This window comes from Mixophyes fleayi, chromosome 2 (assembly GCF_038048845.1).
Source record: "Mixophyes fleayi isolate aMixFle1 chromosome 2, aMixFle1.hap1, whole genome shotgun sequence".
Classification (NCBI taxonomy): Eukaryota; Metazoa; Chordata; class Amphibia; order Anura; family Limnodynastidae; genus Mixophyes; species Mixophyes fleayi.
Window position 1 is genome coordinate 6,963,526 of NC_134403.1, and position 18,426 is coordinate 6,981,951.

General features: G+C 49.1%; 1 protein-coding gene across 4 annotated transcripts; it reads left to right on the forward strand.

Annotated features, from left to right (window-relative positions):
- The first annotated feature begins 16 nt into the window (after positions 1 to 16).
- Positions 17 to 18,152, forward strand: XNDC1N (XRCC1 N-terminal domain containing 1, N-terminal like). Of its 4 annotated transcripts, none has more exons than XM_075198373.1 (10): positions 17 to 652; positions 4,082 to 4,164; positions 5,620 to 5,758; positions 13,120 to 13,275; positions 13,884 to 14,056; positions 14,158 to 14,228; positions 15,256 to 15,452; positions 16,128 to 16,230; positions 16,435 to 16,559; positions 16,909 to 18,152. In XM_075198373.1, exons 2-10 carry the CDS (start codon positions 4,120 to 4,122, stop codon positions 17,124 to 17,126), a joined length of 1,227 nt encoding a protein of 408 aa, XP_075054474.1. In that variant the 5' UTR covers positions 17 to 652; positions 4,082 to 4,119; the 3' UTR covers positions 17,127 to 18,152. The 4 variants fall into 4 exon arrangements, with proteins under 4 accessions (XP_075054474.1, XP_075054476.1, XP_075054472.1 ...); XM_075198375.1 differs by having other exon boundaries at positions 4,096 to 4,164; positions 13,884 to 14,047; positions 16,909 to 18,151; XM_075198371.1 differs by having other exon boundaries at positions 4,096 to 4,164; positions 16,909 to 18,142.
- The last annotated feature ends 274 nt before the right edge of the window (positions 18,153 to 18,426 follow it).

Consider the following 18,426-nt stretch of genomic DNA (forward strand, 5'->3'; position numbering starts at 1 on the left):
CGTCTTCCGGCTGCCGGGTTTCGCCAATCAAAGAGCGCGGCGCTAATCACCTGACGCAGTTCCAGTACAGGTGACTTAGGACAATGATGACGTAAGACGCCGGTGAAGTCAAGCAGCGGCCATGTTTGTACACCCTGGTTGGATTGGTGCCTTCTCTGACTCACAGCTTCATCAGCCTGAGAACAAATGGAAATGTAACATTAGTGTACATTACTACATCATATATTCCGCTGACTACACCTACTATACCCCAGGGTGCCGATAGCATTACAGAAATGTCCTTACTTTATTAGGCTGCTATTATAAATATTTGTCTGCACTCCTCCACAGACATTTATATGCACGGACATCTTTTCGAAGACCAAAGCCTCATTCACACTACCGTGATTGTCTCAGAGAAAATGGCTCTGGGTGTGGAGACAGGCGCTCATGTGTAGTTCGGTCTCTCTCACATAAGAGTGTTGGAAATGTCTGTGACGCCAGGGGGCGTGTCCGTAGGGAAGCGCGGGAACCTCAGACAGCGAGAGAGGAGGACCCCAGCGGCCATGTGACTGGATGACGTCACCCCACACACGTTTCATGGTCACACTGAGCTCCTGAGAGGAATCACCTCAGACACCCAGCGGAGGTCATGCTGAGGATCATGTGACATGTATGTAGCGTGTGTTACTTCATACATTTGCAACTTCCCATATCAGACAACTGTACCCTGACCTAGTAATGTGATGGGGACTCTGGGGTGGTTGTCTCGCGGGTAAGAGTTGTTGGGCACGCCCCTTCATAGATTAGGCACCTCCCACCTGGAAGAGGCCACACCCCCACTGCTAGGTGGCCACGCCTCTGCCCCAGTTCTACAGGTGGGATATTGGGCTATATGCCCCTTGTACATGATAAGGAGAGCGCCATCAGTAACCTTCATCCTAGATTGTGGAGTTGCCCAGGGGGAGAGAGCAAAAACTTTACTTAAATTTCCCGCTTCCTCCACTCTAGGATCATCCCTTATATAAATGTGAACCTTTCTGTTTTCCCCCTTAATACTGCTCTGTTTAGGCTCATTTATGTTCTAAATAAGACAAGTTGGGGACATCTTTATTGTGTTTTGTGTAGCTGAATGTTTCTGTTACATTGAATGAAATGTGTCTATACATGCGATCTCTCATATAAAGTCCTATTGAAAGTATAGGCTGAAGCCTGGATTTTACTCCCTCTGAAATATACTGGCGGCTTCCTGCTAAAAATGGATCATTCCCCTAAATCCTCCTCCGCACCTTCAGTCTGACGTAATCACCTCCCACAAAACAGAATCTTGTTTTTGTCTGTGGATACTTAAGAAGTAGCATTCATGCACCTATCCTTTAATCAGCACTGACCACCTGAAGCCGCCCCCATCGAGTACTCGGCGAGGACCACCTGGAGCGGCCCCCATCCTGTTCTCGGCGTGGTTCGCCTGCAGCTGCCCCCACCCTGTTCTTGTCGAGGACCGCCTGCAGCCGCCCCCATCGTGTACTCGGCGAGGACCGCCTGCAGCCGCCCCCATCGTGTACTCGGCGAGGACCGCCTGAAGCCGCCCCCATCCTGTTCTCGGCGAGGACCGCCTGACGTCGCCCCCATCCTGTTCTCGGCGTGGTTCGCCTGCAGCTGCCCCCATCCTGTTCTTGTCGAGGACCGCCTGCAGCCGCCCCCATCGTGTACTCGGCGAGGACCGCCTGCAGCCGCCCCCATCGTGTACTCGGCGAGGACCGCCTGAAGCCGCCCCCATCCTGTTCTCGGCGAGGACCGCCTGACGTCGCCCCCATCCTGTTCTCGGCGAGGACCGCCTGAAGCCGCCCCCATCCTGTTCTCGGCGAGGACCGCCTGAAGCCGCCCCCTTCCTGTACTCGGCGAGGACCGCCTGAAGCCGCCCCCATCCTGTACTCGGCGAGGACCGCCTGAAGCCGCCCCCATCCTGTACTCGGCGAGGACCGCCTGAAGCCGCCGCCATCCTGTTCTCGGCGAGGACCGCCTGAAGCCGCCGCCATCCCGTACTCGGCGAGGACCGCCTGAAGCCGCCCCCATCCTGTACTCGGCGAGGACCGCCTGAAGTCGCCGCCATCCTGTTCTCGGCGAGGACCGCCTGAAGCCGCCGCCATCCTGTACTCGGCGAGGACCGCCTGAAGCCGCCTCCATCCTGTACTCGGCGAGGACCGCCTGACGCCGCCCCCATCCTGTTCTCGACGAGGACCGCCTGAAGCCGTCCCCATCCTGTTCTCGGCGAGGACCGCCTGAAGCCGCCCCCATCCCGTACTCGGCGAGGACCGCCTGAAGCCGCCCCCATCCTGTACTCGGCGAGGACCGCCTGAAGCCGCCGCCATCCTGTTCTCGGCGAGGACCGCCTGAAGCCGCCCCCATCCTGTTCTCGGCGAGGACCGCCTGAAGCCGCCCCCATCCTGTTCTCGGCGAGGACCGCCTGAAGCCGTCCCCATCCTGTTCTCGGCGAGGACCGCCTGAAGCCGCCTCCATCCTGTACTCGGCGAGGACCGCCTGAAGCCGCCCCCATCCTGTTCTCGGCGAGGACCGCCTGAAGCCGCCTCCATCCTGTACTCGGCGAGGACCGCCTGAAGCCGCCCCCATCCTGTTCTCGGCGAGGACCGCCTGAAGCCGCCCCCATCCTGTACTTTGAGAGGACCGCCTCAATCTGCTGAGCCTGTACTTGGCGAGGGCCACCTCAGCCTGCCCCAACCTGCGCTCCTCGAGGGCCATCTCAATCCGTCTCAACATGCGCTCATCGAGGACCATGCCTCCAATTTTGGCCCAAAAGTATATGCACCTCCCAGTAGAAATTGGTGTGTTCTCTCCCAAAAAGTTTTATGGTAGTTTTACATATGATCCTCAGAATGTGAGTTTTATGGATGAGGGGCAGTCTCGCCCATTGAATGTTAGCCTCAGATGGTATGCGTTTCACATAGAGGATAAAAATGAAGCATGATCTCCTTCTGTATTCTGTCCTTCCCCATATGCTCTCCTGTGCTGGGGACTATTAGTGCGTGTTTCCTGCTGTTACAGCTGTGCAGAGTATCACTATAGCTGCTGTGGTTGCATTATGAGTGCAGTGTTACAATGCTGTGCCTGGGTGATGAAACCTGATCCAATCATCTCAGAGATGCACTGGAGGGGGAGGCCTTTGATTAAATGGCCACTGGCAGGTACATCTAATTCGGGGACAGGCTGGTAAATGGTTTGATGAGGCACAGGCTTGCAGTGGTTTGATGGGGGCATAAGCTGAGTGTGTGGTAGAGGCACAGGAAGGTGATATGAGTTGTGTACTTTTTGCGGTAATTATATGGTGACTTGTTAGGTTTGATGCTATGTTACCTGCCAAATTCCATCACCTTACCCCTAGAATGTTTGCTTGTCTCCTGATAAATGACCGTCTCACCCATTAGGTACAAGTTTCCCAAAATAAGAATCCCACTGATCAAAGAGTGTCTTGCCCACTGGATACTCGTTTCATAAGGTGTTGTTCTCACAAAGAACTGTCTCAACTATTTGATATGCGTCTTAGAAGTGTAATTCTCGGTACCAGAAGACAGTATCACCCTTCACATATAAATCTTAAATTATGTTGGTCCCACTGATGGGAAAATATTGTCTCTTTCTGTTCATGAGTTTTACATGATTTGTATCCTCCAGAAGGAAAACCGTCTCACACATTGAATATGAGCTCTATAAGATGTGAATCCCGCTTGCGTAGGACAGTTTCACATATTAGACTTGAGTCTCAGTGTGAATCCGGCTGTTGGAGGACAGTCTCAATCATTACATATAAGTCTTAGATGGTGTGAATCCCATTAGATAATGCTATAACATCTTTCATTGCTAATTGGTAGATGAGGTGTCATTTTAGAATGTCTGAGGGACCTTGGTCTAGTTCTGAGCACTGTATTATTTGCGTACATTGAGGTTCTATATGCTCTTTGAAAGCTGTTTGTTTTATTTTTACGTTTTCAGTTGAAACAATACCAGTTTCTATTTGTACTGTTTAAAAATGAAATGTTTGTGCATCGTTTATGAGCTCATTAGCTACAGAAATTTTTTACTTTAGTTTCTTCATTGCAGATTCCTGATACTATATCCTCATCAATGGCTCCTATCAAAATACAACACATTGTATCCTTCACCTCGCAGGTAGCTGGACAGTCTGAAACCTGATGATATGATAATATAGAGCAGTTCTACTTATACCGCGTCTCCTTTCAACGCCACCATTGAAGCTGGCAGTATATAGATGGGGACTGTATGTCATTGATACTTTGCACTTGGCTTATTATAACATAACTGCTTCAAATAAAATTACTCCTCTACTTTATGTATATAGTGTTCCCCACAGCTCTTAGATTGTAAGCAGGGCCATCTTTACCTTCTGTATAATGCATTGCATACAATTTGTGCTATGAAAACCATAATGTAAAGCGTAGTATATCAGCGCTTTATAAATAAAGGATAATAATGCTTAAACTGGTAACGGTCCCCCTGCCTCCTACAACTAAATCAACTAATGAGGTGTTTGCTTTCCGTTTGTAACTTGCATTATGCAGATACAAGCTAATTGCTGATTGGTTGCAATAGTTTTAGTTCAGATTTGCACCTTTGAGCTGTGATAGTAAAAACATTTCAGTGGGTCTTATACTTACAGTGGGGCAAAGAGCAGATTGTAGATTAAGGCATTTATTTCCTTGTAAAATAGAAAAAAGGGCGCAATGTGGAGAAATAATCTTAAAAATAGAATGTGATGTAATGTATGTCAAAGATATAAAAAGAAAAAAAATACTCCATACTCCCTTCGCTTGTCGGCACTGAAGCCGTGTGTGGAGCGTGGAAGTGAGCTGGACAGCAGGGTAATGGGGGCCATCCTAGGTCCATTCCTCCTACGTGTCTCTTCCGTGTCAGACTTTCTCAGGGCTAATAGTGAGATGTCAGAGAGGCTATAACTAGCGTGTCTCATTCCTATTGGATGGACAATAAAATCTTTCTTAAAATTGGTTTATAGAGGAAGCAGAATCTAATACAAATAGGAACTGCGTGCCAGGAGAAATAAAAATAGAAATGAAATAAAATTAAAATATTAGAAACATAAAGTACAATCAAGATAAAAACAGAATTAAAACCTGGAATTGGATATGGTAAAATATATATGATGCTTCTATCCGAGGAGCATCATAAAATATCAAGTGAGAGCGCTCAGTCTACATTTATTTTTTTACTTGTATTTACTGTTTGTCTTTTACAAATGATGTATTACTCTAACGTTCACAGTACATTGGAATCAAGGATCATGTCTCCCTTGCTAAACGTTGGCTAGGTTTAGGATTGTGTCCTGTATTGTGCACAGATGCATGAGATTTCATGTTGGGGAACGCCATATTTAAGTGAGCTTCAGGATGTGGAGACTACAGTTTGTGGGTGTGATCCTGGTTTAGCACTTTACTTCTGAGACCAAGCCCCCAGCCCCTCCTGTCAAACACATGAATGGAGGCTCCAACCAGCATTAGACTTTGTTCAGTTACATTGAGCTTTGTAATAGGTTTCTATTACATGCGGTGTCCTCCTGCTCGGCTGACCCAGCTGACCTGTCTGTTTTAGGATCCAAAGCACCCAGTGGACAATCTAGTGAGTGAGGACTCCATACAGCCGTGGCTCAGCTGCCCTCGGGACCGCAGCCGGCAACTCAAGGTCGAACTGCAGTTAGAACGGGCCTGTCACATTGGTTACATAGATATAGGTAATTTATTTTGAGCAAATATTATGTCCTTGCTGTGTGTTTGAATATTTTGTAAAGGAAGTTCAGAACCCGGTCCATGGGAAATGGAAACACGGTCTGTGGATCTCTCGAGATTTCCCTGGTTGCCGAGAAGGAGGTTTGTGTCATGCAGTGCGGCCCCTTCACTGCCTAAAGTATCTTATCTTACTGCCTCTGCTATCGCTTCCTCAGCTGCTGCATTAAATAGACACAAGGACAGATGGGAGGTTTGTGTTCAGGGTGGTAGTAAGTGTGTGGGAGAACCACTAGGTAGCTGGGAAGTGGTAAGTTGAGGCACCCTGCAGTATGAGATGTGCTAGTGAAGTGGAGCCCCTGTGTACGAGAGAGAGGAGGCTGAGAGGAGAGAGCTGCAGGAGCTGCTGCATACGTAGAGAGAGGAGGCTGGGAGGAGAGAGCTGCAGGAGCTGTTGTATATGTAGAGAGAGAGAGGAGGCTGAGAGGACAGAACTGCAGGAGCTGCTGCATACGTAGAGAGAGGAGGCTGAGAGGACAGATAACTGCAGGAGCTGCTGCATACGTAGAGAGAGGAGGCTGAGAGGACAGAACTGCAGGAGCTGCTGCATACGTAGAGTGAGAGGAGGCTGAGAGAGGACAGAGAACTGCAGGAGCTGCTGCATACGTAGAGAGAGGAGGCTGAGAGGACAGAGAACTGCAGGAGCTGCTGCATACGTAGAGAGAGGAGGCTGGGAGGACAGAGAACTGCAGGAGTTGCTGCATACGTAGAGAGAGAGAGGAGGCTGAGAAGACAGAACTGCAGGAGCTGCTGCATACGTAGAGAGAGAGGAGAGAGAACTGCAGGAGCTGCTGCATACGTAGAGAGAGAGGAGGCTGAGAGAGGACAGAGAACTGCAGGAGCTGCTGCACATGTAGAGAGGAGGCTGAGAGAGGACAGAGAACTGCAGGAGCTGCTGCATACGTAGAGAGAGGAGGCTGAGAAGACAGAACTGCAGGAGCTGCTGCATACGTAGAGAGAGAGGAGGCTGAGAGGACAGAGAACTGCAGGAGCTGCTGCATACGTAGAGAGAGGAGGCTGAGAGGACAGAACTGCAGGAGCTGCTGCATACGTAGAGAGAGAGGAGGCTGAGAGGACAGAGAACTGCAGGAGCTGCTACATACGTAGAGAGAGGAGGCTGGGAGGAGAGAACTGCAGGAGCTGCTGCATACGTAGAGAGAGGAGGCTGAGAGGAGAGAGCTGCAGGAGCTGCTGCATACGTAGAGAGAGGAGGCTGGGAGGAGAGAGCTGCAGGAGCTGTTGTATATGTAGAGAGAGAGAGGAGGCTGAGAGGACAGAACTGCAGGAGCTGCTGCATACGTAGAGAGAGGAGGCTGAGAGGACAGAGAACTGCAGGAGCTGCTGCATACGTAGAGAGAGGAGGCTGAGAGGACAGAACTGCAGGAGCTGCTGCATACGTAGAGTGAGAGGAGGCTGAGAGAGGACAGAGAACTGCAGGAGCTGCTGCATACGTAGAGAGAGGAGGCTGAGAGGACAGAGAACTGCAGGAGCTGCTGCATACGTAGAGAGAGGAGGCTGGGAGGACAGAGAACTGCAGGAGTTGCTGCATACGTAGAGAGAGAGAGGAGGCTGAGAAGACAGAACTGCAGGAGCTGCTGCATACGTAGAGAGAGAGGAGAGAGAACTGCAGGAGCTGCTGCATACGTAGAGAGAGAGGAGGCTGAGAGAGGACAGAGAACTGCAGGAGCTGCTGCACATGTAGAGAGGAGGCTGAGAGAGGACAGAGAACTGCAGGAGCTGCTGCATACGTAGAGAGAGGAGGCTGAGAAGACAGAACTGCAGGAGCTGCTGCATACGTAGAGAGAGAGGAGGCTGAGAGGACAGAGAACTGCAGGAGCTGCTGCATACGTAGAGAGAGGAGGCTGAGAGGACAGAACTGCAGGAGCTGCTGCATACGTAGAGAGAGAGGAGGCTGAGAGGACAGAGAACTGCAGGAGCTGCTACATACGTAGAGAGAGGAGGCTGGGAGGAGAGAACTGCAGGAGCTGCTGCATACGTAGAGAGAGGAGGCTGAGAGGAGAGAGCTGCAGGAGCTGCTGCATACGTAGAGAGAGAGGAGGCTGAGAGGAGAGAGCTGCAGGAGCTGCTGCATACGTAGAGAGAGGAGGCTGAGAGGAGAGAGCTGCAGGAGCTGCTGCATACGTAGAGAGAGGAGGCTGAGAGAGGACAGAACTGCAGGAGCTGCTGCATACGTAGAGAGAGGAGGCTGGGAGGAGAGAGCTGCAGGAGCTGTTGTATATGTAGAGAGAGAGGAGGCTGAGAGGACAGAACTGCAGGAGCTGCTGCATACGTAGAGAGAGGAGGCTGAGAGGACAGAGAACTGCAGGAGCTGCTACATACGTAGAGAGAGGAGGCTGAGAGGAGAGAGCTGCAGGAGCTGCTGCATACGCAGAGAGAGGAGGCTGAGAGGAGAGAGCTGCAGGAGCTGCTGCATACGTAGAGAGAGAGGAGGCTGAGAGGAGAGAGCTGCAGGAGCTGCTGCATACGTAGAGAGAGGAGGCTGAGAGGAGAGAGCTGCAGGAGCTGCTGCATACGTAGAGAGAGGAGGCTGAGAGAGGACAGAACTGCAGGAGCTGCTGCATACGTAGAGAGAGGAGGCTGGGAGGAGAGAGCTGCAGGAGCTGTTGTATATGTAGAGAGAGAGGAGGCTGAGAGGACAGAACTGCAGGAGCTGCTGCATACGTAGAGAGAGGAGGCTGAGAGGACAGAGAACTGCAGGAGCTGCTGCATACGTAGAGAGAGGAGGCTGAGAGGACAGAACTGCAGGAGCTGCTGCATACGTAGAGAGAGAGGAGGCTGAGAGAGGACAGAGAGCTGCAGGAGCTGCTGCATACGTATAGAGAGAGGATGCTGAGAGAGGACAGAGAACTGCAGGAGCTGCTGCATATGTAGAGAGGAGGCTGAGAGAGGACAGAGAACTGCAGGAGCTGCTGCATACGTAGAGAGAGGAGGCTGAGAAGACAGAACTGCAGGAGCTGCTGCATACGTAGAGAGAGAGGAGGCTGAGAGGACAGAGAACTGCAGGAGCTGCTGCATACGTAGAGAGAGGAGGCTGAGAGGACAGAACTGCAGGAGCTGCTGCATACGTAGAGAGAGAGGAGGCTGAGAGGAGAGAACTGCAGGAGCTGCTGCATACGTAGAGAGAGGAGGCTGAGAGGAGAGAACTGCAGGAGCTGCTGCATACGTAGAGAGAGGAGGCTGAGAGGAGAGAACTGCAGGAGCTGCTGCATACGTAGAGAACGGAGGCTGAGAGAGGAGAGAGAACTGCAGGAGCTGCTGCATACGTATAGAGAGGAGGCTGAGAGGAGAGAACTGCAGGAGCTGCTGCATACGTAGAGAGCGGAGGCTGAAGGAGGAGAGAGAACTGCAGGAGCTGCTGCATACGCAAAGAGGAGGCTGGGAGGAGAGAACTGCAGGAGCTGCTGCATACGTAGAGAGAGGAGGCTGAGAGGACAGAGAACTGCAGGAGCTGCTGTATACGTAGAGAGAGAGGAGGCTGAGAGAGGAGAGAACTGCAGGAGCTGCTGTATATGTAGAGAGAGGAGGCTGAGAGGAGAGAACTGCAGGAGCTGCTGCATACGTAGAGAGAGGAGGCTGAGAGGAGAGAACTGCAGGAGCTGCTGCATACGTAGAGAGAGGAGGCTGAGAGGAGAGAGCTGCAGGAGCTGCTGCATACGTAGAGAGAGGAGGCTGAGAGGACAGAACTGCAGGAGCTGCTGTATATGTAGAGAGAGGAGGCTGGGAGGACAGAACTGCAGGAGCTGCTGTATAGGTAGAGAGAGAGGAGGCTGGGAGGAGAGAACTGCAGGAGCTGCTGCATACGTAGAGAGAGAGGAGGCTGAGAAGACAGAACTGCAGGAGCTGCTGCATACGTAGAGAGAGGAGGCTGAGAGAGGACAGAACTGCAGGAGCTGCTGCATACGTAGAGAGAGAGGAGGCTGAGAGGAGAGAACTGCAGGAGCTGCTGCATACGTAGAGAGAGGAGGCTGAGAAGACAGAACTGCAGGAGCTGCTGCATACGTAGAGAGAGGAGGCTGAGAAGACAGAACTGCAGGAGCTGCTGCATACGTAGAGAGAGGAGGCTGAGAGGACAGAGAACTGCAGGAGCTGCTGCATACGTAGAGAGAGGAGGCTGGGAGGACAGAGAACTGTAGGAGTTGCTGCATACGTAGAGAGAGAGAGGAGGCTGAGAAGACAGAACTGCAGGAGCTGCTGCATATGTAGAGAGAGAGGAGAGAGAACTGCAGGAGCTGCTGCATACGTAGAGAGAGAGGAGGCTGAGAGAGGACAGAGAGCTGCAGGAGCTGCTGCATACGTATAGAGAGAGGATGCTGAGAGAGGACAGAGAACTGCAGGAGCTGCTGCATATGTAGAGAGGAGGCTGAGAGAGGACAGAGAACTGCAGGAGCTGCTGCATACGTAGAGAGAGGAGGCTGAGAAGACAGAACTGCAGGAGCTGCTGCATACGTAGAGAGAGAGGAGGCTGAGAGGACAGAGAACTGCAGGAGCTGCTGCATACGTAGAGAGAGGAGGCTGAGAGGACAGAACTGCAGGAGCTGCTGCATACGTAGAGAGAGAGGAGGCTGAGAGGACAGAGAACTGCAGGAGCTGCTACATACGTAGAGAGAGGAGGCTGGGAGGAGAGAACTGCAGGAGCTGCTGCATACGTAGAGAGAGGAGGCTGAGAGGAGAGAACTGCAGGAGCTGCTGCATACGTAGAGAGAGGAGGCTGAGAGGAGAGAACTGCAGGAGCTGCTGCATACGTAGAGAACGGAGGCTGAGAGAGGAGAGAGAACTGCAGGAGCTGCTGCATACGTAGAGAGAGGAGGCTGGGAGGAGAGAACTGCAGGAGCTGCTGCATACGCAAAGAGGAGGCTGGGAGGAGAGAACTGCAGGAGCTGCTGCATACGTAGAGAGAGGAGGCTGAGAGGACAGAGAACTGCAGGAGCTGCTGTATACGTAGAGAGAGAGGAGGCTGAGAGAGGACAGAGAACTGCAGGAGCTGCTGCATACGTAGAGAATGGAGGCTGAGAGAGGAGAGAACTGCAGGAGCTGCTGTATATGTAGAGAGAGGAGGCTGAGAGGAGAGAACTGCAGGAGCTGCTGCATACGTAGAGAGAGGAGGCTGAGAGGAGAGAGCTGCAGGAGCTGCTGCATACGTAGAGAGAGGAGGCTGAGAGGAGAGAACTGCAGGAGCTGCTGCATACGTAGAGAGAGGAGGCTGAGAAGACAGAACTGCAGGAGCTGCTGCATACGTAGAGAGAGGAGGCTGAGAAGACAGAACTGCAGGAGCTGCTGCATACGTAGAGAGAGAGGAGGCTGAGAGGACAGAGAGCTGCTGCATACGTAGAGAGAGAGGAGGCTGAGAGGACAGAGAGCTGCTGCATACGTAGAGAGAGAGGAGGCTGAGAGGACAGAGAGCTGCTGCATACGTAGAGAGAGGAGGCTGAGAGGACAGAGAACTGCAGGAGCTGCTGCATACGTAGAGAGAGGAGGCTGGGAGGAGAGAACTGCAGGAGCTGCTGCATACGTAGAGAGAGGAGGCTGAGAGGACAGAGAACTGCAGGAGCTGCTGCATACGTAGAGAGAGGAGGCTGAGAGGAGAGAACTGCAGGAGCTGCTGCATACGTAGAGAGCGGAGGCTGAGAGAGGAGAAAGAACTGCAGGAGCTGCTGCATACGTAGAGAGAGGAGGCTGAGAGGAGAGAACTGCAGGAGCTGCTGCATACGTAGAGAGCGGAGGCTGAGAGAGGACAGAGAACTGCAGGAGCTGCTGCATACGTAGAGAGAGGAGGCTGAGAGGAGAGAACTGCAGGAGCTGCTGCATACGTAGAGAGAGGAGGCTGAGAGAGGACAGAACTGCAGGAGCTGCTGCATACGTAGAGAGAGGAGGCTGAGAGGACAGAACTGCAGGAGCTGCTGCATACGTAGAGAGCGGAGGCTGAGAGAGGACAGAGAACTGCAGGAGCTGCTGCATACGTAGAGAGAGGAGGCTGAGAGGAGAGAACTGCAGGAGCTGCTGCATACGTAGAGTGAAAGTCAGCATGTAGAATATTACACTGGAGCCATCACACAGAATAACATCTTTCCACAGTTCCTGTTTTGCAGCCAAGATGGAAATGGAACATCCCAGAATTTACGAAATTATCCAATAAAACATAATCCCACAGAAGTCTGGACCATAAAAGAACAGGGAACAGTATATTGTGGTTGTATTTTTTTTTTTTATTTTTTTTAATAAAGTAACATAGAATAAATTAAATGCCCATCTAATTTGTTGGTGACATTGGTGTTCTGAAACAGCAGTGTTACTTTGTGTGTAAGAAGAAATATTTACCATAGTGCAGAATGTAGATAAAACTAAAACAAATCTAAAAACAGTGAATGGACTCACATTTATAAGCTTTCTTATTACAAACTCAGTGGGTCTTCCTCTTGGTGGAACATTCCCTTGTGAATAGAAGAGAAAACAAATAGTGACCTCCTCTGCTACAATGATCCACAGGTCCTCACCTTACAGACCATTATATTATAAGACCTCAGCAGAACTGTGTTCTTCCTGGTCTTACTCTGCCAGCGTCCCACCCCCGGGATGTCCCTGCTGTATCTGAAAAAAGAAAAGGATTTTATGCCCTTGTTCTACGACCGCTGAGTGAGGAGGGCAGTGCCCAGGACGATGCCGCTCTGTTCCTGGAAAATGAGCCACCGCCCCCGTTCCAATCTACCACTTGGTGGAAAGGATCTTTGCTGGGGTGATTACTATTGGCTGCTGAGAAATGGGATCTAATGTAAATAATCCAAGATCCTTATAAATGAAAGTCGGGAGTGGTCAGAGTGGGAACGTCTAGCAGTGGCCTAAATGCTCTGAAATTTTCAGCAGCCTCTCTTGCGTCCCAGCAAATGTGAAGTGTGCAGACAGATTTAGAGTTACTTCTCTCTATGTATCACAGCTCCAACACTAAATCGCTGGATAAACATAAAACTGCCCAGTATTTGTGTACTAAATGCAGAAGCAGCAGTATTTATCTGCATGTATGTACCCCTTGTACCCAATATGGATTGTCCAAGGGAAAATTTTCCCACCCTTAACTGGGTCTGATTTTATATCTGAGGCCCCATGTACACTTTGTGCATGGCCTACTGGCTCTTTTTGAAGGCATTGTGCGATTATCGAGGAGCATCTATATTCTATTATACCTGGCAAAACTGTGCAAAGGGTGGTATGTAGGATATTGGGCGTTGTACAGAAGTGAGAGGACTAGATGGTATATATTGTACATTCTCAGGGTATAATGATTCCTCTCTCGCAGGGAACAGTGGCTCTGCCTTCCTGCAGATCGACGTTGGACGGTCCAGCTGGCCTCTGAATAATCCCTTTGAAACGCTGCTCCCCACAACCACCCTAATGTCCCCGGAAGACTCCAAACTAGGGAAGAACTTCAGGGGAGTGAGGATGTTCAAAGAAGGTAAAACAAGACTTTTATAATAAGCCAAAATTCATTGTGACTTTATATTAATCCACTTGAATAATTTATCTGCTCATTCCCTGGGTAGTCCTTCATAAGTAAAATCACTGTTTGGTACACTACAGATTCAACTCCCAGTGATGATATTTCCTGGACCTTCATTAATCTGTCAGTATTGGAACCGGTGAGAGAACAGATCAGATAATGCAACAGTTTCTTTCTGATCTTCCTGCAAATATTAATAGCTGGAATCAATATGCCTACAGTATATAGTTATCCTTTTATACTTATGTTATTTATGTAATTCACTGATCCTCTTCTTTTCAGTCGGTGGGATATAGTCATGACATTGCCCGGTGGCGGGATATGGTCATGACATTGCCGGTGGCGGGATATGGTCACATGACATTGCCAGTGGCGGGAAATGGTCATGACGTTGCAGGGACCATATCCCTGCCCGATGGCGGGATATGGTCGTGCCGCTGCCCGGTGGCGGGATATGGTCGTGCCGCTGCCCGGTGGCGGGATATGGTCATGCTGATTACTGGTCTTGTTCTCTGAGTTTTCGGATAGATCTACTATGGATTTACTGGTATTATTTACCATAGGTGATTTCTTAGAAGAAACAGCCAGTGAGAAGTGGGATCGGCTCCGTGTTACCTGCAGTCAGCCCTTCAACAAACAGGAGCAGTTTGGCCTGTCCTTCATACGCATCCGATCTCCTCTGGAAGAAGAGAATGTGGTCAGGACTCCAACAGCCGGGTTCCACCAGGTATCGCCGGTAATTCTCTTCCTCATCTCTTATCTCTAACTATTAGCCTGACATCAATACTTAGACCAACATTATTTGGTTACTTAGAGTCACATCTTTCCTTTCCACAGGGGAACATCACATCACAAGTGAACCTTAAATCCAGAGAGAGGTCTACAAGAGAGGGAGAGGCTGAGGCCTGGTATTTGTACTTTTATTCTAAGTGTCACATATAGAAATGGCGTATCTGTTATATGATTATTTCAGGATATGTTCTTCAGATCAGGACTACTGGAAATAAAGTAATGTCTAAGCTGGAGGTTTTCAGCTGGGATTTAAATGGATTCCATTATGAAAGATGTGTATATTTTAATTTGTTATAGCTGCTGTAGTATATTATACAAGTAAAGCCTATATTTGTCTAGGTTTATTGTATTTTATTTAGATTGCTTTTCTTCTCTTTCAGCCTCAATTAATTGGAATTGATATTAGGTGCATATGTTATCACAGTTATCACAGTGTGGAACTCGTCACAAATTGTCCAGTATAAAATTGCTGGCTCCTACCCTCGGGCCCAGACTCCTGACACTGGAGAGTTTGTCTAGACCTGATTCAGGGCAATTAGTTTATAGTCACACAAGGACTTTGCTGATATATTCGGTGGTTTGCCCACTGGTTCATTCATATTGTTATGTTATTTATTTCTGCTGAGTGATCAGTGTGGCAGCTCTCACTGATATGTGACTGTGGGGAAATGAACATAGAATGTATTTGTAGCACTGTGTACGTGACATTTACAGATACAATTACATTTCTGTTTCTCATGGATTAGGTGGTAGTGGACTTACATAAAGATACACATTGTCCTGTTACTGTGTGAGAAGATATAAACTCCTCTCTGCGGGTAATACTGTCTTTTTATATAGACGTTCTTAGTCGCCGAGGTATATATTGCCCCAGTGTGTGTAGGTGACAGGTGTGCTGCGTTGGCATAGAATGTCTGGCTATATTATTATACTATATGTATGTCCCCTATAACTCCACAGACAGAGAGTCACTTCAGTCAGGTGCTTAGAACACAGGTAGGATGGGTGACGTTTAATACATTGTCCCTAAATACACCTGGCTGTCAGTGAGGGTAAATTATAAAGAGGGAGCAATGAACCCGTTACACAGCTGTGGGGGGGAGTATGTCTCTCCCCAGTTCTTACCCTCCTGTATTTCTGTAGGAGTCAGATGGAAGAGAAGTTAAAGGAGAGGCTGCAGCATTCGGTGACCCCATCTGCCAAGCCTGGCAGCATGAGCCGCACAGCTCGCATGGTCCTGTCTGCAGCTAAGTCACGGAAACGCAGCCATCCCACCACAGCACCGCTAAGCCCGCCCATCCCCCTACGGTCTGGAGAGAGTGTGAGCCCGGTGTCCTCCGGTGAGTAGCGGCATGTGTAACATGCACCGTGGGGATTTCCTCACAGGCTGGGAAACGGCCACGGTTCGCTCATTTATAAAATCACTAATTGAGGTTCAGATTTGGATGCTTCATGTATGAAAGACCGTTTAGTAAGTGACATTGCTGCACACAATGGCCAACTGGATAAGTAGAGAGACCCAGATTACAGGGCCCAGCTCACCACAAGGATGATTCTCTGAACCACCCTTGGGGCCATTCTTAGGTTCCTATGTGATATGAAATTGTTCATCATCTCAGACACTTTTGTGTTCTAATTGCGCCTTGTGAGCTGCATCGGATATAGCGAGAAACAAGAAATTAAATCGGATCACAGCTTCCTTATTAAATTACATTTTCCTGATAAATAAGGGACTGTGGTTTTGATTTATATTGTACGTCCACCTTCAAGACTGCGTTAAAATCCACACTATTTGCACATTGTAATACCAGGCTGCGCAAGTAACGCCTCCACATTCGCCCTTTCTCCGGTCCTCGCAGCTCTTGTAAACACGACAAAGGCCAGCCGGATACTGTGACTAGATCATTATACATTTTCCCAAAACTGCGTTCGGATCAGAAAGCGCAAAAGCTCGGTTGTAACGCTAATTAGCATTTACCGTTGTACAACCTCCAACTTCTGGCTGTATATTACAGGTTCCTGTCCTGAGACCTCTTTTACACGGCACAGCCCAATACAGAAAGAACCAGTGACATCTAGTGGAAGACGCAGGCTACAAATGGTGGTGGCCCGTGGAAGGTAGGCTGGTGAGGGAACCGATCAATCTGTGGATTATTGCAGTAATATATGTGTCCTGCAAGATGATTACAGGGAGAAACATAACTGTAAATCTGATATATTGGTTTACGGGGTCAATGTCAGCACATTGAAGACTAGTTATGTCGGTACTTGTGTCACAGTATGAGTATAACCACATTTCATGTGTTTTGTGCCTATTGTTAGAGGCAGAGCACAGACTCGTAATCCGGAGAGACATCTGACACAGAGAGGAGAGCGTGACAGTCCCTGCAAAGCACAGCGGTCTCCAGGGACTGGGAGAAACTGTAGCAGCTGTCCAATCTGTGCAGGTGAGGGCATGTCTCAACAAGTGGTGGAGGAACTGTATCTGCTACATTGTATCACAGCATAATATAATGCTGTACTGATCTGCTACTTTGTATCACAGCATAATATAACGCTGTCATCTAAGCTGTAATCATCTGCTACATTTCTTTAGGATGTGATGGACAAAGAGAGAGTTCATTTCTGGGTCTTCCTTGACTTATTGAACATTCCCAAAACTAAGAATTCAAGTTGCTGTAATTAAAGAAATCTGCCTCATAGATTTGATGTCATTAAATATATATTTATAGTTTTAAATGAGTAAATGTACATTACTGTTATTTGTACATAATCCATATTCCTCCTTCTTCCCAGGGTACTTCCCTGCAGACTTCCTCCCTACCCACGCCTCCACGTGTGGCGTGGAACCTGCTTCTCACATCATCTCTCTGTCTTCAGATGACGACTCTGATGATTTCCACCTCAGCCCAGCTCTTCCTGATGTGCCCGTGTTCTGGGTTCCATGCCCCCTGTGCCAGTTCCCGTTCTGCAGCAGTGAAATCGAGCAGCACGCCAGCACATGTAGGGAATAAAGCTGCGTCACTCCTGACTTAGATCCTTTCTGTGGATAATGAAATGATTCGATTAACGACGTTGATCATTAGGAACCCTGGCCTACAAAATCCAGGACTAACTCTGGGACTACCCTCACCTCACTGAGAGTCATACCTCAGATGTCACTTAGACGTTCAATTGATCAATCGCTAGTTCCAGGGTGTATGTGGAGCTTTTATTATTCAGTGGAACATAAATGGAGACGCAGCCACAGTGACTACTGGTGGGCACTAGGACTTCTATCAGCGGGCTGGTAGAGCTCTGCATAACACAATACATTCTGCTCCCCTTCCGTATATTACAGTGTTGGGGGCACGGTTTGTGTTGGTGCCCCTTGGCCTTCAGTACACCACTGAAGCGAAGGTTCATATTTGTGCCACAAACACTCCAGCCGTTGAAGTACCATGTGAGCGACGGGTCCAACAGATTCATATGAATAGACCATATATAAATAAACATTTTTACGCTTACTGTCTAATAAAACTACAGCACAGTGTTGTAACATCAGTTATTATTAGGTGGGGATAATAAACAAATACTGGCGATCTACAGCTTTCATCCTCTCAGGGATCCATATTACTCATCAAAGGAAGACCAGGAGAAGTTGGCTCAGTACAGTCATAAAGTACAGTATATGCACTTACAGTTGTGATAAATCAAACAGACTTTTGTGGTATTAAAATTCCATAAGGCCCAAGTGCTTGTTCTGCCCCATCTTAATTAACCAAATGGTGACCACAGAAAGGAAATGTTACTGTATGTAAAGAAGTGTTTATTCAGATATTTGGTTGTGACAAGACAATGATGAGAAGACAACTGCTGTGAATTGTGGTAGAATATCGTACAGACTGGTTGCTCTCTGACCATCTTTCCTGTTAACTCCTCTTCCAGGATTCTCTCCAATAATAAATGTATTATGCAGTATCCTTAATGCCTGTCTGGCTATATAATATGCACTTGTAAATGGTGGGAGGGGTCTTTAACCGCTCTACACAAATGCAGCCCCCCCCCCCAGATTAAAAATACCACTCTGTGATGTCCTGTGCTCAGTTTTATGTGTATACACCCATCTATAAAGGTAGTGAGTGGATGATATAGACTGCTGGATGTTCATGTTAGCGGATCGTGGGGGCTTCTTTGCCCCTCACATTCACTCTCTCGCCAAATCCTGCCGTTTCCAGCTTCGCAACATTGCCCGCATTCAGCCCTTCCTCTCCCAGGATGTCACCAAATCTCTCGTCCACTCTCTGATCATCTCCCACTTGGACTACTGCAACC

Coding starts and splice junctions, on each gene's coding strand:
- XNDC1N (XM_075198373.1), top strand. CDS start 4,120: ATGGCTCCTATCAAAATACAACACATTGTATCCTTCACCTCGCAG. Junction 14,057..14,157: donor GGTTCCACCAGGTATCGCCG/GTAATTCTCTTC, acceptor TCCTTTCCACAG/GGGAACATCACATCACAAGT. Junction 15,453..16,127: donor TGTGAGCCCGGTGTCCTCCG/GTGAGTAGCGGC, acceptor TGTATATTACAG/GTTCCTGTCCTGAGACCTCT.